At 39.7% G+C, this 27967-nt stretch overlaps 1 protein-coding gene across 1 annotated transcript; it reads left to right on the forward strand.

The window, feature by feature from the left end:
• Positions 1-1327: 1327 nt before the first annotated feature.
• On the forward strand, positions 1328-25493 carry DDX21 (DExD-box helicase 21). Its single transcript, XM_082673618.1, has 15 exons — positions 1328-1491; positions 3398-3847; positions 5016-5091; positions 5809-5987; positions 7781-7898; positions 10233-10418; positions 12373-12518; positions 13236-13385; positions 13767-13928; positions 15821-15940; positions 17103-17176; positions 19145-19304; positions 20092-20226; positions 22309-22353; positions 22920-25493. The coding sequence occupies exons 1-15, from the start codon at positions 1405-1407 to the stop codon at positions 23187-23189; spliced, it is 2358 nt and encodes a 785-aa protein (XP_082529744.1). The 5' UTR covers positions 1328-1404; the 3' UTR covers positions 23190-25493.
• Positions 25494-27967: the final 2474 nt, after the last annotated feature.

Below are 27967 nucleotides of genomic sequence, written 5' to 3' on the forward strand. Positions count from 1 at the left end.
AAAAAATGTGCAGCAAAAACTAATCTTATGAAATACAGAAATAGAACTTCCAGCATTTTCCTTTGTCATAAAATGATTACATTTTGAATTGTCTTTCTAAAAGCCTTGACATACCTATGAGGTTTTTTTTTCCCCATGGTTTTATTTTATTTTTTTATTGAAGTATAGTTGATTTACAGTGTTGTGTTAGTTTAGGTTAGTGATTCAGTTATACATCTCTATGTATTTTTTTTCAGATTATTTTCTCTTATAGGTTATGACAAAGTATTGAGTATGGTTCCCCCTATGAGTTTTAATAGCTCTTATTTATTGTGCTCTGAGTGCCAGGCAATGCTAAACCTTTTTCATTCATTATCTTACTTAATTTTGTCAACTGATGAAATAGGTTTTCTTATCCCCATTATGCATGAGAAACTCAGGTTCAGGTTAAGAAATACACACATTTGTCATGTGTCCAAAATCACAGAGGAAATGGTGCAGGTTTTCAAAGCCAGGCAAGATTTCAACCCATTTTTAAAAACGATTTTGTAATGCACTGGCTCCCAATTCTTTGCCTCACTTGTTCTTCACAGAAAGTTTAGCAATATTGTCACACATCATTCAACGAACCACTTTCCCTCAACCGCTTGAATTAGTACATGTCCAAATTCTTCAAGACTAAGAGCCCCTGTATTTTCTAATAGAGGTCTACGTGGTTTGGGGATCCTTTCTACAGGTCCCAAGGCCGGCTTAGGTGCCTCTCCGTGCCTTCAAAACAACTGACACTCATCAGTCTCCCACAAGCCCATAAAGCTTATTGAAGACAGGCTTCTGTGCTGAATCCTAACCTTGTTTCTCACACCTGACACGGTGAATGCTCAGGAGATGTGTGTTGAGTGCACACATAAACGAATGACCAGACCCGCCCGACCTCTAGTTCTTATCCAGGTTTGTGAGCCTGGGTGTCTCCTTTCAAGTGTCGACGTCTTCACAAGATGATCAAGAATACACATCTAGCGAGTCTGCGCGTGAAAGGACCTTACAAAAGAGAGCAATCTAATATAAAGCACTGAAGGGGCGCTATTCAAAAGCAACTAGAAAGCTTCATTTATCAGGCCGGGGCTGGCGAGAATCTGGGCAGGGTGTGAACGAGAATAAAGCCAGCCTCTGGGTTTCCTACCCTTCTGTAGGTGCCTTTTAGTCCAGGCGCCTTACTCGGCTAATTCAGCGAGTCCAGCCACCTAGAGTGGCAGCTGCTCTGGAACTACCACGTGCGCCCCAGCCTCTCGGCACTTTCCGCTTCCGCAGGATACGCTTTGCTGCCGGAAGTGACGAAAGCTGGGTGGGCTAAAGAGAAAGCTGGGCATTTTCTTCCTTTCCACGCGGTAGACGAAAGCGGTCGGCCTGTTCTGCTTGTCCTGAGTGATGCCGGGGAAACTTCTTAGTGAAGCGGATTTGGAGTCGGACACGGCCATGGCGAAAGTGGAGATGCCGCGAAAGCGAAATGAGAAGGTACCGCCGGGGGCCGAGAGACTTGGGGCAAGACAGGACACGGAGTGGGGGGACGGCCGCTAAGAGGAGGGGCCCGGGCTGGGGGCGCGTGGCGCGCCGCGCGAACCCGGCTCGTCCCGAGACCCGCGTGAGTTTCGGCCAAGGGGCGTCCGGGAGTGGTCGGTGCTCTCCGCGGGCGGTGGGCGCGCTGCCCAGAGGTCCGGGCGGATCGGAACTGGAGAGCGGGCCGGGTGTCCCACGTGGTCCCTGAGTCTGGGCGTCCCGCACCCGGTGCACAGAGTAGGACGGTCATGGTTAGGCCCCACGTTTTGCCCCAGACTCAGACCTACCGGCTTTCGACTAAACTGGCGAGACCATAAAGCCATCCGCACACGTGGGCGGCGTCCGTGGTGACATTTTTTTTACCCTAGTAGTGGGAGTACAGTTTTCTGGGAAGCGACCCTTAGATGATAAAGTAGTTCAATTGCTCTTAAGATTTATTGGCCATATTTCCCGTGGAAATGTAGACATGTTGTGGTGATAACTGCGCACCATATTTTTTATATAGGCCGCCAGTGTGCGGAAGTCTTAAGTTACCTCGATAGCTGTCTGCCTCCTTGCTGTTACTTCCTTAGATAGCGATTTAACTTGTGACTGAGTCTGTTCTGAGATAAGGTCAGTGAGAACAAAGATTGTCTCAGAACTTGTGTTGTACGTGACTTAGAATTTTCATTCCTTGCTGTTTCTGGCAAGGAATATTTTGCTGTTGTAGGAAGCCGAGGTAGCTCAGACTTGTCCCCACAGGTGGAGGAAGTGGTCTTGGTTTTACCTGCCTTGCATTAGTCAGCGTGTCCTGTTGTGAGATGCTGAAATTAGAAGGGACATGACCAACAAACTCCATTGTATTCCAAAGACCACCGGGATTGGAAATCCACTGATTGGTGGAACCAAGGGATGAAAGAATTGAAGTCTTGGGATGGGGTGGACCAGATTGGTTTTCAGATGTCTGAAGGATGGGTCATATGGGAGAGATTATCGTTCATCCATGATTTAAGAGCAGAGGCCAGGCCTGAAGTTTCATGGAGGCAGACAGTAATAGTAGCTCAATGTAACAGTCCCCATACTTCAGGAATTGGCCTGAGGCTCTGCCACAGAGGTCTTAACAGAGGGTAAAACACGTTTTCAGTAATACTAAGTTTTCAGAAATACGAAAAATTGGAGAGGGTCAGACATTTCAAGTAGGAGCTGTAATCTGGTTTGGTTTTGAGGTTTCACCCATTCCGTTTTCTTGTAACTTGTGCTCTTTGTTTTTCCCTGTAAATTAGGTACACCTTTTTTACACATGGGGTGATAGACTGTGGGTTTTTATAACTTTTTGGTTCATAACATGTCTTTATGTAAATTTATGTGCGTTTGTGAGATTAGCAAGGCAGATACTATGAATTCCTGTCTTACTTGTAGAGGAATTCTAGCAGAGAAAGAAATCTGCTTAACACCATCCGTCTGTGGATATACATGGTCTTATTACTCTACCAGAATTAAGTTAAATTGTTCTTGATCACTTCCTATATAGTGTGTGTAGTTTACAATGTGTTGGAGCATCCCATGAGCCACTCCAAGTCCCACATGAAAAATTGACTTTACAACTAGTTCGACCACCATGAATTGAATAATTACCAAGAAGCGCGTTTTTTTCCAAGCTAATGAAGTTATTGATATATTCTTCTTTCCATATAGCCAAGAAATGGTATTAAAAAACATACCGTTTGATTTTTGCCTTATTTCAAGATGAAAGTACACATGTTGAAAATGCCCCCAAATTGTATTCTTCATAATTATGTGATCTTGAATTAATGCAGAATCGATATATTATACAAATGTATCAATGTTTTGTTCATTGTTTGTATTGTCTTTATTAATTTTTTAGAAAGGTAAAAAAGAGAAGCCAAAATCTAATAAGACTGAAGAGGCAGCAGAAGAAAAGGACGAAACGATTTCTCCCAAAGCTAAAAAGGTTAAAAAGAAAGCAGGGCCTTTTGAGGCTGACATGAGTTCTCCTAAATCCAAAAAGGCAAAAAAGAAAGAGGAGCCATCTCAAGATGACATTATTTCTCCTAAGACCAAAAGTGCGAAAAAATCAAAGGAGCCCCGTGAAAAGACAGTTGTTTCTCCTAAAACCAAAAAACTAATAAAAAATGAGGAGCCTTCTGAGAATGACTTGGGTGTGCCTAAGTCCAAGAAGATGAAGAAAGAAAAAGAAATGAATGGAGAAATTGGAGAGAAAAGCCCCAACCTGAAGAATGGATTCCCTCATTCTGGACCTGACTCCGACTCCAAGGAAGCTGCCAGTGAAGAAAGTAACAGTGAGTTAGAGCAGGTAAAGTGGCATTTTAATATGTAGAATGTATCTTTCGATGTTGTTTCAGGTAAATAAGTATGTAATTATTAAATGAATTATTTAATAATGGGAGGAAATTTGATGTGTCAGCACTTCATGGGGGGGGTGTCCCTTGAGCTGCAGGGTGAGACTTCATCTTAAAAACTGCAGTGTTAGAATGCCTCCTTTGCAACTGAGCAGATCTGTTTAAGTTTTGAGAAAGTCTTCTCTCCACACATGGTCTGCTTATTTGCAAGTCAGAAATCAACAGGAGGGATCTGGTTATGCAAATATGCTCCAGTTTCCCTCTGAGGGGTTTCACCTAATAAATCATGATTAAGTGGAACCACTGAAAAGGTGTTTGCTTGATTGCATAAGTCTTTTTGTATAGGCCATAAACTAACTTGAGTTGAATAAGATACTTAAATGTCCCTTTGGAAGCTAATACTGCTATCTTTCAGAAACTCAGTCATCAAAGAAAAATCCTAAATCTAATAATTTTCTCTTTGCTGTAGGTCATGATCAGCATTTAAAAATTTTTCCTGATTATAAAAAATATATACAGCTTTTTAAAAATCTGATTATGATTGTACTATATGCAATATTGTAGTTTGCCTTTTCCTATCTTGCCTATATTTTTATATAGGCATTTTTCCCACTTTTAAATATTAAATATTTTAAATGGTTACATAATACATCATATAAATGTTTAGAAATTCACTTAATTATTCTTTTGTTGGGCATTCAGATTGTTTATAATCAAATAGTGCCAATGTGATCATTTTGTCATAAATGTTTGTTCCTTACTTTCTGTGGATGTATATATGAAAGATGTTGCTATGAGAAGGGGTTAATAACCTGTTCAACAGTGTATTGTTCATTTGGAATGATTGTGGAAAAGTTCTTAGTTGAGACTGAATCTGCTTTCACTAGCTACACATGGTATATATGTGCTGTATATATTTGCTACAAACTTTTCTTTTGTTAGAGTTTTACCTATTACTATGATCTATTTCCATTTCAAATCTTGATTTACCTACCAAAGTTTTTGTGTCTTTTTGGTTGATTTAGAAGAGATGTTTTGGAATAGTTTTTCTCAGAAGGCTTTCTGTATTTAGCTTGTAGGGGTAAAGTTATTGATTTCTTTCTGTGGCCCTTTACTTGACAGGAAATAACTGTGGAGCAAAAAGAAGGAGCTTTCTCTAATTTTCCCATATCTGAAGAAACTATTAAACTTCTCAAAGGTAATGTTCTTGGAAATATTGAATAATGTTAGAACATATTATTTGGAAGCACTCCACTGTTTCTGTTGAGATGAACCGGCACATGTTCTTATTGGAGGATGATATAGGCGACCATATAATGAAGTAGATCTGTATATTTGGTATAGGACTAAACTAGTGATGGCCTTTGCTACCTCTTAAACGAGTGATTAAAATTTATTCAATACAATATATATATTCAGAAGTGTAATGACTGATCGTGCTGGTGAAAGTAAACAATGGATACCATGTTGGTATTTTCTTTTTTACCTTCTTCCACTTCTTGAGGCATCTCTAGGTTAATGATACCAGCCTGACTCAGAACTCAGCATAGTGCCTGTGAACCAGGTAGGAAGTCACAGATGCCCAACTTAGGTGTTTTCTGAATCAGGTGTGGCAGTCAGACAGCAAAACACCTGATTTTCAGGCTTCTACTGGCCTTTGGATGAGATTTTGTGACAAGGGGCTTAATCTCTTAAGATAAGTATTTACTATAATTTGGTGCTTTAAAATTTATTGATATCTTTTATTCAAGCAGATTCTTGCCAGAATATATTTGAACTTGACTTTGTAGATGTGACCAGAATGTAGAATTCCATAATTCTGCAGGACCAGAAGCATGGCTATGCTTTCATTCTCCAGTATGGCTGGGACTTTTAAGAACTGCAGTGTCAAATAACATGGTTCATTTGTTCACAGCCCGTGGGGTGACCTTCCTGTTTCCTATACAAGCAAAGACGTTTCACCACGTCTATAGTGGGAAGGACTTGATTGCACAGGCACGGACAGGAACTGGGAAGACATTCTCCTTTGCTATCCCTTTGGTTGAGAAACTTCAGGGAGAACTGCAAGACCGGAAGAGAGGCCGTGCCCCTCAGGTAAGTATCTTTAATGCAGTCCTTAGGGGTTCCAAGTCTGCACAGGAAGAGACATTGCTTGAGCATCATTTACATAACCCTGTTGTTTTTTATTGGATTCTCCTTAAGGCCTTTCTCTGGTATTTATTGGAGATCTTTATCTGAAGGTAAACCAGGATAATTCTTTTAAGACTGTTGACTACAAACCTTATATATTTAAATATTGTAATCTGCCCCCATGGTTGTGATCACCTGTATTATTAAAGCTCGCATATTTCTTTCAGACTCTTAGATGTCCCTGGGGCTCACAGGTTTGGTCAGGTTTTGCCTAAAATGGAGAAAGCATTTTTAATAGAGATGCCTGAATAGGAGGGGTATCAGAGGTGAAGAGGCCAGGCCCTGTGATCAGGATGGTGCTCATTGAGCTCATTTCTGGAGAAGCTGGCATTTGACAAACCTTAACCTCATTGAAATGCCTGTGTTGTCACCTTGGCTTTGGGTTCTTTCACCTAACTTTCTGGTCTCATCTCATTTATTGGCTTTCCAGTGTCCATGCTCCCTCCTAATTAATTGATTTGTTTACTGTTGTATTAATCTACAGTTACAACAGCAGTAAACAAACGAATTATTCTAGCACCTGGAATAGTGCCTGACACATAGTGGATGTTCAGTAAATATCTGTTGGATGGTTATACTAAGTTTTTTTTTTTATTATTTATTTTTATTTATTTTTTGTTTTTTGGCTGCGTTGGGTCTTCGTTGCTGCACGCGGGCTTTCTTTAGTTGCAGTGAGCAGGGGCTACTCTTCGTTGTGGTGCGTGGGCTTCTCATTTCGGTGGCTTCTCTTGTTGCGGAGCACGGGCTCCAGACACGCAGGCTTCAGTAGTTGTGGCATGCGGGCTCGGTAGTTGTGGCTCGTGGGCTCTAGAACGCAGGGTTGGTTGTTGTGGCGCACGGGCTTAGTTCCTCCATGGCATGTGGGATCTTCCCGGACCAGGACTCGAGCCCGTGTCCCCTGCATTGGCAGGCGGATTCTTAACCTCTGTGCCACCAGGGAAGCCCCTACAAAGTTGTTCTTAAATCATATTTGTTTCATGCTGTTAGCCTATTTGAGGACCTGTAGTGGTTGTGTCGTGTGTTCTGTTAACTGCTGTAGGATTCAGAGCCCCTCACCACGTTGGCCCTGCCTTACTCTTCTGACTTCCATTCTACTTCAGATTCAGTGTAGTGCAGAGGTTCAGACTCTAGGTTTTGTAGCGTGGCTACCTGAATTTAAATCCAGGCTCGCCTTTTGGTTTTAGAGATCTGTTGTATGTTATTGTAGATATTATAATACAATTGTACAGTGTAGTTGTAGGTAACTTCATTGTAAGAAATAAAAATAATGCATATTAAGCATTTAGTAGCTCCTGACACATAATAAAAGCTCAAATATTAGCTGATATTATCATCAGCAGTATTACTCCTTGCTCAAGTTGTTCTTTTCCTGGAATGCTGTTCCTTAAGTACTAGTAGCTCCATGAAACTTATCCCAATTCCTCCAGCTTGCTGTGTGCAACCATCCTAGAGCACCATAAATTTGAGTACCTGTTTCTCTTTTGATTGGTAAGATCACAAGCTTTTCTAGTGGGTAGATTTGTCAGAAACCATATTATATTTACTATTCTCCCACACCACAGTGTATTGCAACGCACATAATAGATGTTTTGAAAATAATTATTAGGATAAGTTGAACCTCCTGGTGCATTCCAGATTTGTTAAGAAACAAATACTGCATAATACTTTGGATTCCATTATTAGTTTTTCCTTTTCAGGTACTGGTTCTTACACCCACAAGGGAGTTGGCAGGTCAAGTAAGCAGAGATTTCAGTGACATCACAAAAAAACTGGCAGTGGCTTGTTTTTATGGTGGAACTCCCTACGGAGGACAAAGTAAGTAAATCCAATGTGAGGGAAGGAAAATGCCATCTCCTGTTGGGTGCCCTGATTGGATTTCTTCTGACCTTGACCTCTGGCTTTACCTACCTGATCTAGTCATTTATGGTGGTTTTCTTTTGTCATTATTGTGTAAAGATGGTCAGGCACATGGTCCTGCATGATGATGTATCAAATCCTGTATGTGGTTCTTAGGACTTTTGTATTATTTATCTGTATTTATCTAAAGGCTGCAGTGGTACTTTACTGAGCCCAAGAGGACAGAGTCTAGGAACTAGAAAGTCAGAATTCAAGGTTATTTTTACCTGTCAGGGACCTTGGGTCTCTGCCTCTTTTTACTGTAGACAGGCTTTCTTTTTTCTGGTCCTGAGGACCAAATCTTGTAGCCTCTGCTGTAGTATTCCATTACTTCCCAGTTCAAGACCTTGAAGCTTTATTTTGTAGATTAGATATGTAATTTGGGAAGGGATTTAAGCATTTTAGAAGTCTTAGCATTGGACAGATAAATGGGTAAAGAAGATGTGGATATATACAGTGGAATATTACTCAGCCATAAAAAAGAAAGAATGCCGTTTGCAGCAACATGGATGCAACTAGAGATTATCGTACTAAGTGAAGTAAGACAGACAAAGACAAATATCACATGATATCACTTATATATGGAATCTTAAAAAATGATACAAATGAACTTATTTACAAAACAGAAACATACTCCCAGACATAGAAAACAAACTTATGGTTTCCAAAGGGGAAGGGTAGGGGGGTGAATAAATCAGGAGATTGGGATTAACATGTCCACACTACTATATATAAAATAGATAATCAACAAGGACCTACTATATAGCACAGGGAACTCTACTCAATACTCTATAATAACCTACATGGGAAAAGAATCTGAAAAAGAATAGATATATGTATATGTATAACTGAATCACTTCGCTGTATACCTGATACTAAAACAACATTGTAAATCAACTATACTCCAATATAAAATAAAAAATAATATGAAAAGATAAAAGTAGAAGTCTTAATATTGGCACAGAAGGCTTGTGATTGTCTCTTTTCAGCTTTGGTGGAACTAACATAGGCTTTGGCATCAGGATGGCCTGGGTGTGAATCTAAACTCTGCTCACAGAGTAACTGATTTTTCAGTTCAAGTTGCTTGATTTTTTTGTACTTTAGTTTGTTTATGTATAAAGTAGGGTTGCTAAACTCACCCTGCAGTGGTGTTGTGAGGATGAAACTGGGTAAGTAGAGTGCCTAGCAGTAGATCTCTTTTTTTTTTTAATAAAAAACTTTTATTATAAAAACGTGTATATTATTTAAAAATGTAGCTCATGGTGCGTCAAAGTATTACTTGCTTTATTCTTGCCTTTTCTCGTTAAATCCAGTATGTGGTGAACAGGCTATTTCCTTTTTATTCTTAGGTTTTATAATAATATATAAAGTTACTATTCCATTTGTTCTTTCTGCTCCATATACTACATAGGTCTGGAAACAATAATTTCTTTTTAACTTTTAACCGATTTCATTTCTTTTTATGGTAAGGAGCAGTAATTAGGTCCCCTGATTTAAATTGTTCTAATTTATACTTAAATCGTAATCCTTATACAAACAAACTTTTTTAATTTGCTCACAACTCTCTCCCTCTCACACACACACACACACACACACACACACACACACACACACACACTGTATTTTATTTTTACAAGAGATAAATAAACTGACACCAAGCATTGTAAATGTGACCACAACAAAAGCAACAGTGATTGCAATTACCAAACACGAAACACACTCACACTATGTCATAATATTGACATTCAGTCCAGGAATCCTCCCTAGCAGTAGGCTTCTTTACTGCAGTAGTAACCCAATAGAAAGTTGCATCATTACCATCTCATCCTAGTTATATTGAACTCCATTTTTCTGAACATCTCTGTACCTTCTTGGAATATTTGCCCTTCTATCTTGTCATTCTCCCTATACCTGCTTACCTTATAGAAAGTTCTCATTTCTTTTAAGATTCTTATTTTCACTTTGTGAAATCTTGATACCTTCCTCCAGCAAAGGAAATCATTTCTTTCCTGGTGCTACCATCCCCCATTGGTGCATTTTTCTGTTTTGTCATGTAATACACTGGACTGTCACTTCTTACATGTTTCCCCAGTAGGTCAAGGAGTGCCTCGAGCGTCTTTATCTTCAGTAGTTTACATATTACCTTGTATGTAGTTAATAAATATTTTAGAATAAAAATGTATCTAATTTGGTATCCCAGATTAATAAAAGGAATTAAAAATCCATAATATTTTATCATTGGTGTTCTTATAGTTGAACGCATGCGGAATGGGATTGATATCCTGGTTGGGACACCAGGTCGTATCAAAGACCACCTGCAGAATGGCAAGCTAGAGCTCACCAAACTTAAGCATGTTGTCCTGGATGAAGTTGACCAGATGTTGGACATGGGCTTTGCTGATCAAGTGGAAGAGATTTTATGTGTGGCATACAAGAAAGGTAAACTCCACATTCAAGAACTGGTATAAGGGATTGGAGGAAGGGTGGTGATTAACTATCTCCTGAAAGTTAAATGAAGCCTTAGGAAAGTTGGTAGGTGGCTTATTTTATTCAGGAAAACTTAAATTAAAAAAAATATCCGGGACTCCCCTGGTGGTCCAGTGGTTAAGACTGTGCTTCCAATGCAGGGAACATGGGTTTGATCCCTGGTCGGGGAACTAAGATCCCATATGCCGCTCAGCGCAGCCAAAAAAAATTTTTTTTCCCCATCAATTGCACATAATTACAATAGGGAAAATAAAAGAAACCAGCTTGGTATACTTTGCTTTTGGTTTATTTCTTCCCGATTTGTGGTATTGTGTGTATGTGTGTGTTAATTGTAATCTTACTGTACATATAAAACTCTGAACTGTTTGTGCCATGATTTAATCCATCTATATATTTTAAGTTTTACATAATATAAATCTGCTTGCAGACATTTTTATGTAGACAGCTTTCTTCAAACATCAGTATTTGGGGGCTTCCCTGGTGGTGCAGTGGTTAAGAATCCACCTGCCAATGCAGGGGACACGGGTTCGAGCCCTGGCTCAGGAAGAGCCCATATGCTGTGGAGCAGCTAAACCCGTGCGCCACAACTACTGATCCTGCGCTCTAGAGCTTGCGTGCCACAACTACTGAGCCCATGTGCCACAACTACTGAAGCCTGCGCACCTAGAGCCCGTGCTCCACAACAAGAGAAGCCACTGCAATGAGAAGCCCGCACACCACAACGAAGAGTAGCCCCTGCTCGCTGCAACCAGAGGAAGCCCGCACACAGCAACGAAGACCCAACGCAGCCAAAAATAGAAATAAAAAATAAATTTATAAAAAAACAAAAAAAAATAAGTATTTGGCATCAGTTCTTAAAGATAGATTTCCAGAATTGAAATGACTGAATTGAAAGGTATAAATAGTTCATGTTCTTCAATATACTTTGTCAGCTTACTCTCCAGAAGGGTTCTGTCAGTTACGCTGCCATTTGAAATATATGAAAATGCAATGGTATTCTAAGAGCAAACGAAAAAAAATTGGGGTTGGGGAGCTATTTTTAGTACCTGACCTCAAAGGATGAATAGACTAGAATTCTAACCTTAAAGTGTTGAGGAAATGCTAGGGAGTATAGATGACTATAAAATCTGTTCTGGAAATGCTAGGGAGTATAGATGAATAGAAAATCTGTTCCGGTGTTTATTATAGATTATTTATTTAGTGATTTAAGTTGGTTGGTTACTGGGCTTGATTAATTGTTTTCCACTTAGTAGGTCTCATTATAAAGGACAGATTTCCCTCGTGGTTCATATAGGCCAATGGTTAGAAAGCAAAACAACTTGAAAGTACTCTGAGTATTTCAAGGATCCTTTACATAAATTATTTAGGCAGCATTTCTTTGTCCATTGGGTACTTCCCTGTTTTGCGCTTTTTTTTTTTTAATTAATTTATTTATTTTTGGCTGTGTTGGGTCTTCGTTGCTGTGTGTGGGCTTTCTCAAGTTATGGCGAGCGGGGGCTACTCTTCATTGTGGTTCGCGGCTTCTCATTGCAGTGGCTTCTCTTGTAGAGCACAGGCTCTAGGCACACGGGCTTCAGTAGTTGTGACATGTGGGCTCAGTAGTTGTGGCTCGTGGGCTCTAGAGCACAGGCTCAGTAGTTGTGGTGCATGGGCTTGGTTGCTCCGCGGCATGTGGGATCTTCCCGGACCAGGAATCTGACCCATGTCCCCTGCATTGGCAGGCGGATTCTTAACCACTGCGCCACCAGGGAAGCCCGTGTCTTCCATTTTTGTGTCCTTGATGCCTCGCTTGGCCTCAGGTGTTTTCTGTAGAATGCTGACGAACCCTGGAAGAATTGGGTGAGGTGAAATACTGTGTAGGCTTGTTTGACTTATTCATACTGACTTTTTTTTTTCCCCCGCAAAGATTCAGAAGACAATCCCCAAACATTGCTTTTTTCTGCAACTTGCCCTCATTGGGTTTATAATGTTGCTAAGAAATACATGAAATCTACATATGAACAAGTGGACCTGATTGGTAAAAAGACCCAGAAAACGGCAATAACTGTAGAGGTAAATGATTCATTCAGTTGCTGGCATTAGTAATAAATTGTATATAATTTTTTTTACCTGTTGGATAGTATTAAGACTGGCAAAAACAAACTTCTTTTCCAAATAAATACTAAATCCATGTCAAAAGCCATGTGAAGTTATATTTCTATTTGAATTGTATATGGTATCTGTGTTTTCTAAATTTCATCATCTGGTGGCCTGATTGCAGAATCTTTTGGAACCTAAATCTGTCTGAATTAGTAAGCAGAGTGACATTACACCTAGAGTTTATACACTAGAGGGCAGTAGAGAATCCTAGTGTTTATGTTGAAGCTGTTTTTATCTTAGGGTCTGGTACCTAGATGAATTCGTTGCACCCAAGGAATAGACCTGTACGGAAACTGACTACTGACTGCATTTTTAAGTGGATGAAAGGACAAAACACAGAGGCTTTTCTCCTGTCAGTTACTTGGTTTCCTGTAGCAATCTAGGGAATGGTATTTCTTTTCCTACATTACCTGTATTAGGTCAGAAAATGGATAAAGAAGCCAGATGCTCTTTGGAGAAAGGGGAAGGGCTCTCTTCTTTAGTGGTTTAGTTTTTTCCTCTAAACAGTGGTGGCAGAAGTTTGCTCTAGTCAGGCTTAAACAATTGCCTCTAGTATCATTAGGGCTGAGCAGGTGATTTTAGATTCCAGCTAGGCTTTACTAAATAATCTTTTTTTCCTTCTTTCCTAAGCATCTGGCTATCAAGTGCCACTGGACTCAAAGGGCAGCAGTTATTGGGGACGTGATCCGAGTGTACAGTGGTTATCAAGGGCGCACTATCATCTTCTGTGAAACCAAGAAAGAAGCCCAGGAGTTGTCACAGAATGTGTCCATAAGGCAGGTTGGTCCATCCCCTCTCTTCCCTTTTAGGGAGAAAGCATCTTTCAATTAATAGAGTATACATCTTAGCGCTCATCTGATCTGCCCATCTCATCTCACAGATGAAGAAAGGGTAGCTCAAACCCAGCGTTACCCTGACAAAGTAGGTTTGATCACTCATGTTTGGTGTTCTTTATCTTGTAAGTATAGTTGGATACAGTTGATTTCATGACCAAGGGTTGGAAATTTGAGGCTTGTCCATGTAAGGCACGTTTTCCCCTTTGTATTATTTTCAGCAGAAGGGTCACCAAAATATGAATGTCTTTATAGGCCTAATTGGTGATTTTAAAAGTACCTGTATTGTAGGATCTGGTATTCTTAAATGAGCTTATTTCTTTGGCAGGATGCCCAGTCATTACATGGAGACATTCCACAGAAGCAAAGGGAAATCACCCTGAAGGGTTTTAGAAATGGTGATTTTGGAGTTTTGGTTGCAACCAATGTCGCTGCACGTGGGTTAGACATCCCCGAGGTTGATCTGGTTGTACAGAGTTCTCCACCAAAGGTAAGTGTTTTACACTTAGATTTTACTTTGTTGTTTCTTTTGGGTGCTAAAACAAATTGGAAGTTGTATCTCTTCCTTTCCCATGATTAGTAATAGCTTTCTCTTGGGTGTTATGTTGCTAAGGGTGATTTTAAAATGAACCTCTTGGGGCTTTCCTGGTGGCACGGTGGTTGAAAGTCCGCCTGCCAATGCAGGAGACGGGTTCGAGCCCCGGTCCGGGAGGATCCCATGTGCCATGGAACAACTGGGCCCGTGCGCCACAACTGCTGAGCCTGTGCTCTGGAGCCCGTGAGCCACAACTGCTGAAGCCTGTGCGCCTGGAGCCCATGCTGTGCAACAAGAGAAGCCACAGCAATAAGCCTGCACACCACAGTGAAGAGTAGCCCCCACTCGCCACAACTAGAGAAAACCCTGCGCAGCAACGGAGACCCAACGCAGCCAAAAATAAAATAAATGAATGAATAAATAAATAAATAGAATGAACCTCCTCAGAACTGACAGTTGAGGGGAAGTGCGGTGAGTGGCCAGAGGTTGGCAAGGTAGTTTCTAGTCAGAGGGAGTCCTGAAAGGCTGCATGGGTGGGGGTAGTACAATTTTGAACTGGACTTTGAAGATAGATAAGACTTAGATGGGGTGGTGGTAGGGTAGATAAACTTGTGAGCTAGAGGACAGAGAAGGGAGAAGAGGCCTGTAGTTAACAGCCTCTGTAGTTAAAACTGCTTGGGTTTGTATATGATAGGAACTGCCCAAAGAGAGCCCTGAAGCATAGTTTATATGGTGTGGACAATGCTTCACTTACATATAAGTTAGTCTGAAGGAACTTGTTCCCATCACTTCAAGCGTGAAGATGCTATTACCCCCAAATTTGGCAAATCCCTCAGGATTAATGTTCACAGTGATGGAAAAACACATTACTGCGAAGCCACTGTTTCTTGTAAAGAAAGTCCCGTACGTGTGTGCCATCGACTTGTTTAAATAGCCTGTGTACCTGTGCTGTCCAGTATGGTGGCCACAGCCACATGGGACTCTTCAGCACTTGAAAGGCAGCTCGTCTGAATTGACGTGTGTGCTGTAAGTATAAAATATACAGTGGAGTTCTAAAAATTTCAAACTTTCTATTATGCACAGTGGATTTTGAAGACTTGTGGAAAAAGAACGTGTAATATTTCATTGATAACTTGTTTTGTAGAGATAGCATACTGAAATGATAAACTTTTGGATATATTGGGTTAAATAATAATAAAGTTAACTTTTTTTAACTTTTTAGTGTGATTACTAGAAAGTTGCCTATTAAAATTACATATATGGTTCTGTTGGACAGTACTATTTAGATAATGCTTTTTGCAGATTTACCCACAGGATAAGGACCATTCTTCTAGAGGTTTTTAAAATGTTTTTATAGTTCTTTAATAAATAAATTAATTTTATTTTTGGCTGCGTTGGGTCTTCGTTGCTGCGCACAGGCTTTTCTCTAGTTGCGGCGAGCGGGTGCTACTCTTCCTTGCGGTGTGCAGGCTGCTCATTGCGGTGGTTTCTCATGTTGTGGAGCACAGGCTCTGGGTGCATGGGCTTCAGTCGTTGTGGCATGTGGGCTCAGTAGTTGTGGCTTGTGGGCTCTAGAGCGCAGGCTTAGTAGTTGTGGCGCACGGGCTTAGTTGCTCCGTGGCATGTGGGATGTTCCCGGACCAGAGCTCGAACCCGTGTCCCCTGCATTGGCAGGAGGATTCTTAAACACTGCACCACCAGGGAAGCCCCTACAGTTCTTTAAATTAAAGTGCTTGGGAGCCTCCCCCAACCCCGGTCTATAACCACCACACTTGCCTCTGCCTAGGCTACTCAGGTCTATGTCTCTCTTTGTTGTTCGCTGTCACTGACGTATTTTACTTCAATAGGATGTGGAGTCCTACATTCATCGTTCTGGACGAACAGGTAGAGCTGGAAGGACTGGGATTTGCGTCTGCTTTTATCAGCACAAGGAAGAATATCAGTTAGCCCAAGTGGAGCAAAAAGCGGTAAGACTATTTTCTAAGCCTTCACTCAGCAAACGTTGAGTTTTAAAGTCAGTCTTTGGTCTCTTTATTCAGTTTTTATTAACTTGAAATTTTTATTTCTAGCACATGGCCATGACTGAAAGATTGTTGTTAGATATGTGTTTTATATGTTGTCCTATGATATACAGCCCATTTTGAATACTTTGCATTTGAAAACAGTGGTTTTGTCTTCATATTTATAATGACAAGAGGTCTTTTTTATGTTTGAGAGGTGGTTTTCAGTTTTCAGATACACTGTGAATGCACAAGAAATACTTAAGTGTAGATTTAGGGGGTTATAGGAATTGCTTGAAAACCAAAAAGATGAGAATATGTTAAAAGGATAAATTTTTAAATGGGAAAGAAGACATTGATTTTTTTTACAGAAGAATTTTGTAAGGAAAATCTTATGCTGGTACTTCCTCCTCTGGGAAGTAGAGTTTAATCTCCCCGCTTCACTGTCAGTGGACGGTACTTAGTGACTTGCTTACAAAGAGCGGAGTAGGGTCAGGGGGGAGGACTTTCCAGGGCAGAAGGCAGGCAAACACTACCTGGCCAGGTGATCATGGTCAACATCAGTGATAAGCAGGTGCCCCTGGTATGCAACGAAACCAGTCATCTTCCCCCCAAATCCATAACCGCAGTCTAAAGATGTAAAAAACTGATGTTCACGAATTGAGGGACATTCTACAGAATACCTGACGAGCACACCTTAAAACTATCAAGGTCTTGAAAACCAAGGAAAGACAAATTACCACAGATTAGAGAAGACTAAGAAGACATGTTGACTAAATGTAATGTGGTGTCCTGGGTCGAATATCAATAGGAAAAGGATATTAGTAGAAAAACTAGTGAAATTCGAATGAACTCTGGGGTTCAGTTAATAGTAATGTAACAATGTTGGTTTCTTAGCTGTGACAAATGTACCAAAGTAATAACAAAGTAATAGGTGCAGGTAGACAAGAACTCTATACTATCTTTGCAACTTTTCTATAAATTTAAAACCTTTCTAAGATAAAAAGTTTATCTTTTAAGTTTGTAACAAATACGTTTGGTAAATATTAAAAAATTGGGGGAATACTAATCTCAATGGAAACAGTTGATGGCCTCATTGTACATTAAGTTATCGTTCATTTTCTTATAGGGAATTAAATTTAAGAGAATAGGTGTTCCTTCTGCAACAGAGATAATAAAAGCTTCTAGCAAAGATGCCATCAGGTATGTTCCCTACCACTGCTATGGTCTGTTTTAGTGCTTGCTCTATTTATTACATGTTTTTGTGTAGTAATGAGATTTAGCCTTTTAAAATTTATTTTATTTATTCATTGTTTTAAAAATTGATAATCTGCTTGTTAAAAAAATAAGCTGTGCTTAGAAAACAAAAACTCTTGTTTCTACTCATCCCTACCCAATCCTGTTCACCAGAGGAAACCACTATTAGTAGTTTGGTTTGTCTTGGGCATTTTAAGTAACTGTACCTTATATATCGTGTAGGAAAAAGTTATGGTAAATATCTAGATGGTGAGGATTAGATTAAGAGTGTCGTTGGAGGTGCTGCTGGCATGGGGGCAAGAAAATTCTTTATTTTGTGCAATTGTCTTACAAGTTGAAGAATATTTATTTTTTATTGAACTATAGTGATTTACAATATTGTATTAGTTTCAGGTATATAGCAAAGTGATTCAGTTTTGTGTGTGTGTTTGTGTGTGTGTATAATTTTGCAGATTTCTTTTCCATTACAGGTTATTACAAGACATTGAACATAGTTCCCCGTGCCATATAGCAAATCTTTGTTGTTTATTTATTTTATATATAGTAGTATGTATCTGTTAATTCCATACTCCTAATTTATTCCTTCTACCCCTCACTCCCCACCCCCAGCCTTCACCTTTGGTAACCATGTTTGTTTTCTATGTCTGTGTGTCTATTTCTGTTTTGTAAATAGGTTCATTTGCATTACTTTTTAGATTCCACATATAAGTGATATATTTGTTTTTGTGTTGCTTACTTTATTTGTATGATAATCTCTGGGTCTGTCCATGTTGCTGCAAATGGCAATATTTCATTCTTTTTTATGGCTGAGTAAAATTCCATTGTATGTATGTACCACATCTTTATCCAGTCATCTGTTGCTGGACACTTAGGTTGCTTCCATTCTTGGCTATTGTCAGTAGTGCTGCTATGAACGTTAGGGTGCGTGTATCTTTTTTTTTTTTTTTTTTTTGCGGTACGTGGGCCTCTCACTGTTGTGCCCTCTCCCGTTGCGGAGCACAGGCTCCGGACGCGCAGGCTCAGTGGCCATGGCTCACGGGCCCAGCCACTCCATGGCATGTGGGATCTTCCTGGACCAGGGCACGAACCCGTGTCCCCTGCATCGGCAGGTGGACTCTCAACCACTGCGCCACCAGGGAAGCCCACGTGTATCTTTTTGAATTAGAGTTTTCTCCAGATATATGCCCAGCAGTGGGAACTATCACATGGTACTTCTATTTTTAGTTTTTTAAGGAACCTTTGTACTGTTTTCCACAGTGGCTGTACCAATTTACATTCCCACGAACAGTGTAGGAGGGTTCCCTTTTCTCCACACCCTCCCCAGCATTTATTGTTTATATAGACTTTTCGATGATGGCCCTTCTGACCACTGTGAGGTGATACCTCATTGTAGTTTTGATTTGCATTTCTCTAGTAATTGGCATTGTTGAGCATTTGTTCATGTGCCTATTGGCCATGCATATGTCTTCTTTGGAGAAGTGTCTGTTTAGGTGTTCTGCCCATTTTTTGATTTGCAAGGATATTTAGCTGTTTAGCATCCCTGGTTGTGCAGTGTATTCCTGGGAGGTGAGTGACGTTGGTATTATGGAGACCAATAAGGTTCCGACTGTTTTCCAAATGTTTCCAGGTGGTGAGCTACATCCTCTGCTTCAGAACCAGAGTCTGAGCAACATTTTTAGAGTGCTTTCCACAATTACTATTATAAATATATGAGATGCTTATTTAAAAAATAGACAGGGAGGATTCATGATCAAAAGAAATGCTAATAAGTATTATACACTGCATCAAAATGATGTTAGACGTATGCAAGATTTGGTTTCAAAGATATTGATTTATCTTGAGATGATGTTGTCTTGAAAATGAAATCTGTCCACTTTTGTCCTTTCTCCTAACAAATATATTCTCAAACCACAGGCTTTTGGATTCTGTGCCTCCCACTGCGATTGTTCACTTCAAGCAGTCAGCCGAGAAGCTGATCGAGGAGAAGGGAGCCGTGGAAGCCCTGGCAGCAGCCCTGGCCCATATTTCAGGTGCCACGTCAGTCAACCAGCGCTCCTTGATCAACTCAGATGTGGTAAGGGTCCCTGTCAAATTCCTGACACTTCACAATTTAGAGTTTGAGCAGGATTCAAAAGTGTTCCATTGAAACTTCCAGTTGTTTTAACTTTTTCATGAAGGTTGAGATATATATGTAAAAACACAAATCCGTAGGGACAGAAAGTAGATTAGTGGTTGCAGTGTCTCCTCAGAGGAGGGAATGACAGTGACTGCTAACGGGAATGTGGGTTTTTGTATTTGTTGGGGGGGGGGGTGGATAATGACATGTTCTGGAATTTGAGATAGTGGTGATGATTGCAAATCTTGTGAATATACTAAAAACCCCTGAACTGTATACATTAAAATGGCAAATTTTATGGTATGTGAATTATATGTCAAGTTTTTTCATCCTAAAAAACCCAATCATGTGGACACATAAGTGCATATGATACATTTAGCCAGCATACTTAGAAACTTAAGAAGGTGATGCTTTTCTTTTTTTTTTTTTAAGTTGAAATCTTTGAGATAATTGTAGGTTCACATAAAGTTTTAAGAGTTAATACGGAGAGATTCCTTGTACACTTTGCCAGTTTCCCCCAGTGGTGACATTTTGCAAAAGTGTACTATCACAGTCTGGATACCAACGCTAGCAGTCCACCAATCTTATTCAGAGTTCCCCAGTTTTACTTGTACTAAAATGGTGGGGTGGGAGGGGTATGCTTTTAGGAAGAGCTTTCCTATAAATATTTCAGAAACATGCGGACAAGTGCTTATCACTTACGTTTGTTTCTGAGACTTTAATTTTGTTCCCCTTTCTTCCATAGGGTTTTGTGACCATGATCTTGCAGTGCTCAATAGAAATGCCAAATATTAGTTATGCTTGGAAAGAACTTAAAGAGCAGCTGGGTGAGGATATTGATTCCAAAGTGAAGGGAATGGTCTTTCTCAAAGGAAAGCAGGTAAGGCTGGGGCTTCTTTTGTGACTTTGCCTTGGTTCGTTAGCTTCATACTGGCAATAAAACACTGCACAGTAGCTTCTCCCTGTTCTATGGGGATGCTGCGTGTTTTCACTCTGTATATAGTCTTCTCTGGGCATTGTCATCCATGACCCTCAGTTACCACTTAGTCATTGACAGCTACCCTCTGTGTATCTCTAACCTGAACCATCTGCATGAAGTGCCAGACTTGAAGATCCAGCTGCTTCCCTGACATCTCCACCCAGATTGGGTTTATTAAGCACCTTAATACAAACTTACTCAAAATTGAATTCAGAATTTAAAATCTTGCCTTCCAAGCCTGGTGTTCTTTCTTCTGACTCCTGTTCTCAGTTAATGGCATAGACTAGCACAGCAATTCTCAAACATTTTGGTCTTACGACCTCTTTACATTCTTAACAAATGTTGGGGATAGCAAAAAGCTTTTGTTTAGATGGGTTATATCTATTGATATTTAGAGTATTAGAAATAAAGACTGAAATTCTAATAAAGCGTAAGAATATCATTTTCTGTTAGTCATCTGAGCAATATCACGTGTAATGTAGTGTCTGGTAAACTCCTCTCTACCCTTAATGAGAGTGAAAAGGACAGAAGAGGCCCGTGTACTGCAAAAAAAAAAAAAATTTGACTTTGTGGACCCCCCCCGCAAAAAAAAAATCTCAGGGTTCCAGGGGTGCATGGACTATACTTGGAGAACTACTGGCTTGTGAACCATATCACGTTTATCTTCAACTCATTGCTTGTCTGACGATGTTTTTCACCTCCTTAAGCAACTCCACATAATCTATGGGGTAAAGTCCCAACTTTCACATGGAGCTTCTTCACGAGCTGGCTTCTGTCCTCCTTACCAACTTCATCTGTCTCCTCACCACCTATGCCCTCCACTCCCAACAATGCCAAGTACATCTTGCTTTCTTTCATCCTTATGCTCAATCCACTGTTTATATAGTATTGCTTATCTCCATAGTATCCTTTATGACTTGGTCTTAAGTCTTTTTGGAGCTTCCCCTGGCCTCTACATATACTTCACAGTTCTTAAGACATAGCTTTATTCATGTAAATTTTGCCTTGCTGTGCTTGCTTACTGACTGAGAGCCTCAAGAACACGGTGGCTGAGTCAAGGGCCAAAACTGTTTTCTAGACGTCTCTGTACTGCAATGAGTGCGTGGTATTGAGTACTTAGTAAATATGTGAATGAAGATTCCCACAAATGGCATTAGTACCTGATGCTACCTGTGGTTATAATTGGGTAAATTGTTGGGTGGAAGGGATGTTCCTCAAAGTTGTAATTAAAGACAGCCAGGGGAGAGGAGTGCCTGTGTCAGTTGCGGGGGGAGTTTGATTATTTTGTGGACGCCAAGAAACAGGATTTTTTTATTTTTTATTTTTTGTCTGCACCCCGCAACTTGCAGGATCTTAGTTCCCCAACCAGATATTGCGGACTTCATTGGAGACGATGGTACTGCTTGTTATCAAAGCTAGTGTCCTGTAAAGTATTTAATTTTTAAACTCTTTTCATAGGCGGCTGAATTATAAACATAGAAAACAATACAAGATCATTTATTTTTCTGCTTTTAGTTAGGTCATCCTCACTAGTTCAGTCTTTCTGATGGAAGGCAGTATATTTTAATGTTTTTAAACCATAGGTATTATTTAAGAGCCATACTGACCAGATTTTTAAAAGCTGCTCTTACCAGCTGCGGGGCCTTCGACAAGTGAGTTAGCCTCTCCAAGCCTCTGTTTCCTCAGCTATAAAATGTAGCTAATAGCTCTGTGAGGATTAGCACAGTGTGAAAGCCAAGAATGATCTCTAGTCGGTTCCAAGTAGTTTTGAGTCCTTCTTTTTAATATCCCTGGCTTTTTATTATTGTGCTTTGGGGAGGTATTATGTGTTGGGGCTTGGTCTAAAGTTTATCTAAAATGGATACCTGGTTTGTTTGGGTTGTTTCTTTTACATAATACCTGGTCTTTTGGAGTATCATTTAAGGTGCATTTTATAATTCTTGTCACAAGTGTGGATTAACTGGCATTTGTTTTGATTTCTAGGGTGTTTGCTTTGATATCCCTACTGCATCAGTAACAGAAGTACAGGTATTCTTTTCTCTTAGATTTTGAAGTTAACATATCTAAACGGTAAAATATTTATTATTTAAAATATAGAATAATAGAACGGGAAACAATAGCTCTAGTCCCTTTACTAAAAATAACTAAGAATTATATTTTAGTATTTTTTTCTCCTACCCTCTTTATACTAATATTTTTCTTATTCAGCCTGCCTGTTTTCCTTTTTTCCTTTCTACAGCATTGTGAACAATATCCAGCTTTTTTCACAAACCCTGTGTATGTTACACGAGGTTTATATAGACATTGCTATATCTTTATTCCGTACTGCTGTGAGAAATGTGTTTGCAAGTGGTATATTTATATGTTTACTACCTGACAGCTGTGGATATCCTGTAGTAATTGAATTGAGTAAATGATGAGGGTATATCTCATAGTGAAACTTATTTTATTTTTGACCAGTGATCTTTTAAGCACTTAGGTTATCAATCAAGTTTTTCTTCAGAAAAAGGGAAAAAATGTTATCTTTCTCATGCCTTTTTAAACCAAATTCAGTAAAAATCAGAGCAGGTAAAAACGAAACCATCTCTCAACAGGAAAAATGGCATGATTCACGGCGCTGGCAGCTTTCTGTGGCCACAGAGCAACCAGAGCTAGAAGGACCACGGGAAGGATATCGAAGCTTCAGGGGACAGCGGGAAGGAAACAGAAGCTTCAGGGGACAGCGGGAAGGCAATCGAGGTCTCAGGGGACAGCGGGAAAGAAATAGAAGCTTCAGAGGACAGCGATCAGGAGGTGGCAACAAAAGTAACAGATTCCAAAACAAAGGCCAGAAGCGGAATTTTAGTAAAGCATTCGGACAGTAATTTGAGGTAGAGGATTTATGTGGCAAAAACAGAACTATGTTCAGCAACAGGAAACTGAACATTATTTTTCATAACAAAGTTAAAAGCATATTGTATTTCCTTCCTGACCACTTGCCCAGTCCCCATCTCTTCAAGAGAGACAGGCTTCATCTAAATTATTTCATCTGATCATTGTCGTTTATAACTTTGTTGCTACTTCTGTTTCGGGTATTCCTTTGGAAAAGGTGTGTGAATTCAGTACATATTCTAATGCAGTGTCTATAGATTATAAGATAGAAGCAAGCATGTATCTGCTGATACTTGTGAAGTTGACCTGTCTTTATACTTAGAGGTGTCTCTTAATAGTGTCCTTCCTAAATACCATGGGGGAACGCAACACTTTCTGGAGAAGCACTTTGAGCACTCAAGGCTTTGTTCTGTAATTGGTATTCCTCAACCACTGGTCTAACATTTACTCCTATGGTCCTATAATGTATCTTCTGAGAATTAACACTGAGCAATGTTTTGAAGCAAGATTCAATCTCAGCTGGGATGTAACACAGTTTATGCCAGCATATGCTCTAGATTTGGAGGTGGGATACATTTGATAGGCGATAGTATATAGATTAGCCATTGTTATGTGCATTTTGATACATTATTAGCTTCTCAATATAAGGTGATTCATGCTTCAGTGAATTCTTCACAGATTTTTAAAAAATATATATGTACATATAGAAGTATTTTACTAGAAAGCAAGTATCCTTAAGGAATTCCAAGTGTATAGCATGGCCCAGTAACTTTCTTCATAAGTAAGGAGACAGGATAAATGGTGCTTGATGATAACATAGTCCACTTCCTATTGGAAGATTAACATTATTTACTAAGGAGGAACTAGAGGAGTAGGGGGCAGAGATTTGCATGGCTGAAGAGTCAAAAAAACCCCACTGAAAATATATTCCACATGCAAGAAGGAAACGTGTATTGAGAGCAAAGAAAAGAACAAGTGAAGGTGTGGGATAAAGCATTCTTTTAATGGTGAAAACTTAATGAGTCATTAATGTTTCTAGAGTTTAACTTCTAACGGGCAAGCTGGGAATTTTAGGTAGAATGATCCAGTTTAGTTTCTCAAGGCCTAGTTCCTATAGCCACGTATAGGATCTCTTTCTTTTTATTAGACGGCTGCTACTCTGTTGATAGGTTGCAGCTACCTAGAGACTTCCTTTTAAGACAAACTCTATATGGTTATTTTTAAGTTGTTACTTTGAGGGAACTGAAGAACTTAATATAGCCCCTGGCCCGATATTGCTCTGAGGTCTCAAGTATTATTTTTCTGGGAAACCTTGTGCAGGAGCTTACGAGTAACATTGTCTTCTTGCCTTAATTCCTAGAAATTCTGTATTGGGAATCTCAGGAAATAAACTATGACAGGAGGAGTTCAAATACATGGCCTGTCTTGTTTTCATTTAATTATTTTGAACAACTGAAATCTTTCTAGGCACTGGTTTCTCTGGCAGGGTCTTTATATCCAACTGGTTCTTAGTCACCTTTGCAGTAAGGGGCTCAGATAGCCAACTCAACTCCTTGATTCTTGAGGCAGCGTCCTTTTTCTATTTGGACTTCATTTCTGTCCTTGCATCCTGACTGGATGTTTCTCTGTTCTCAAATTCGCTTGGCTTTTGTTCCTTGATCCACTTGACAATTTTATCGCTTGACCTTCTCGTGGTTTCCCATCAAGCCAGAGGGAGTCATGGGGAGGTAGGTATTTGATGACCAACAACTCATGCCTTGTGGATCATGTTTTATTAAATTCTGGTTTTGCTGAGATGCTGAGCATACTTAAATAACAACCAAAACATTTAAGTTTGGGTAAGAATGGGTTACTTTATCAAGTAGATTAAAAGAACAGTGTACCTGTCCTTTAGGAAGAAATAATCAGGCATAAATCAAGAGTAAGGGGGAAGATTAATGGGAATTTCACTTTACACAACTTAGGACAACATGGCTGTTTTAGTAAATGAAGCTAAAGTTTCTCCTGGGTCCCAGAATTCAAACCATATTTATAAATGTGTAATTCAGCTACTGTACGGTTTAAATGGGCTTGTTGTGCTAGCTTGGGAAATGTTAGCATTTTTACTATTTTCTACAGAGAAAATATTTTCCAATTTATGTATCAAACAACTCAGTGAACTTTTAAAATACCAATTTTTATGTTGGAACTATCTGTGCAGCAGTTTCTTTACAGTTATACATAAAGTGTTTTTACTGTAAAATTGAGTTAATGTATAAAAATACAGCTTTATGCCACAATAAAGTTAGTATTTACTATTTATGTTTTTGGTGACTTTTTCCCTAAAATTGAAGCTTGAAATTTTTGTTTTAAACATAATAAGTGATGGGTATAAAAATCCAAACATAGAAAAAACAAGCAAGTCACCACATACCCAACATATTTGTGAGCATCTCTTCCAGGAATTCGTTTACAAAACTGGAATCATTCCTTCAGTTTTGTGAACTGCTTTTCCCTCCGTATGTGCATCCTTTACTGTAAGTACAGATCTGTGCCTTTTTTTTTTTTTTAAGTTCCCCGACCAGGCATCAGACCAGGGATCCAACTGGCGCCCCCTGCAGTGGAAATGCAGAGGCTTAACCACTGGACCACCAGGGAAGTCCCTGTGCCACTTTTGATGACTGTGCCATCTCATAGTATCTCACAGTATGAGCATGTTATTTTATCTTTCATTATTATAAACAACCCTAAAATGAATGTCTTTGTGTAATCTTTGTGTATTTGTCTGATTGTCACTTGTAGGAGTGCAGGGTCAAAGTGAATGTATTTTAAATTTTGATGCAAGTTGCTCTCCAAAGCAGTTCCAGTTTACGTTCCTACCCTAAAGCCTAGGAGAGAACCTGTTTCCCCACAGCACTAACATTAGGTGTTGGCTTCCTTTTGTCACTTTGCTAGGTGCAAACTAATACATCGTTTTCATTTGTGTCTTTTAATTGAACGAGGATTAACATCTTACATTTATTGGTCACTTGCATTTCTTGAAAAGATTTTATTTTGAAATAATTTTAAGACTTACATAAATGTTGCAAAAATAGAACAGAAAGTTTGTGTATACTCTACACTGTTTCCACCAGTGTTAATGTTTTCCGTAATCATAGTACAATTATCAAAACGATATTAACATGAAGGGTGCCATCCTATAGATGCTTCTTTGAGCTTTTTTTTCTTAACAGTATATGCTGGAAATCACATCAGTTCATAGCAATCTTATTCTTTGTTTTACAACTGCATCATACTCCACTGTGTGGGTATACTATAGTTATTCAACCATTTTCTTATTATGTATGGGCACATAGGTTGTTTCCAATATTTTTCAATTACAAACATTGCTGCAGTGAGGAACCTTGTTATATATGTATTTACATACTGTTGGAGGGGTATCTTCAGAGTAGATTCCTAGGAGTGGGACAGCTGAGTCAAAAGATAAGTGCAGGGACTTACCTGGTGGCGCAGTGGTTAAGAATCCGCCTCCCAATGCAGGGGACACGGGTTTGATCCCTGGTCCGGGAAGATCCCACATGTCGCAGAGCAACTAAGCCCATCCGCCACAACTACTGAGCCTGTGCTCTAGAGCCTGCGAGCCACAACTACTGAGCCCGCGTGCTGCAACTACTGAAGCCTGCACACCTAGAGCCCATGCTCCGCAACAAGAGGAGCCACCGCAATGAAGAGTAGCCCCCGCTCACCGCAACCGGAGAAAGCCCGTGCACAGCAACGAAGACCCAATGCAGCCAAAAATAAAAAATAAATTTATTTTTAAAAAATTAAAAAAAAAAGATAAGTGCATATATAGTTTTTTGGGTTTTTTTTTTTTTGATGTGGACCATTTTTTAAAGTCTTCATTGAACTTGTTACAACATTGCCTCTGTTCCATGTTTTTGGTTTTTTGGCCCAGTGGTATGTGGGATCCCAGGTCCCCGACCAGGGATCAAACCCACAACCCCTGCATTGGAAGGCAGAGTCCCAACCACTGGACTGCCAGGGAAGTCCCCATTTGTTCTGTAGATTCTGCCACATTCTGAATTTTGCTGAGACATCTCCATCTGTCACTTTACAAGCTCCTTGTCCCCCTGCATCTAACGTAATAGATAATTAGATCGAGAAGTGTACCCAGTGTCCAGTTGTCCCTCTGTCTTTTGATGTTAACAGCAAGAGGTGATCATTGCCTAAATGTCAGGTCACTGTGTTAATGGTGACCTGTACTCTGTGCCATTCATTGGACAGTTTCCACAGGGACTGTTCCCCAAATGGCAGGCAGAACTCTCCCATCTTGAGTTTCCTAGTCCCATGTCTTTGTGTTTCTCAGGTGTGTCTGTCTAAGGATTTATCCTTACATTTATAAAAAATCTTTATTTTAATTTTCATCTGGGCTATTTCAGTTTTCATCTGGGCATTTTTCCAGCTAGGTCTTTAGAGGTCAGCACTGTGTATTGCAGTGGTTTATTGAGCTCCTACTACAAGACAGTATTGCATAATGATTAAAAGTGTGGGCTCTGGAGCAAAACTGCCTATTTATTGTATGTGACCTTTGATAAATTATTAATCTCTAGACTTCAATTCCTAATCTGCAGAATGGGAATAATAATAGTATCTCACAGAGTTCTGAGGATTAGATGATTTAAATATAGAATGTTAACTGGTTCATAGTAATGATATACCATTATTAACCATGTGCCAATCACTTTCCTAGTCACAAACAGATATATACTGAGCACTTACTATGACTTTTTTT

This window comes from Grampus griseus, assembly GCF_964374135.1.
Source record: "Grampus griseus genome assembly, chromosome: 16".
NCBI classification, from domain to species: domain Eukaryota; kingdom Metazoa; phylum Chordata; class Mammalia; order Artiodactyla; family Delphinidae; genus Grampus; species Grampus griseus.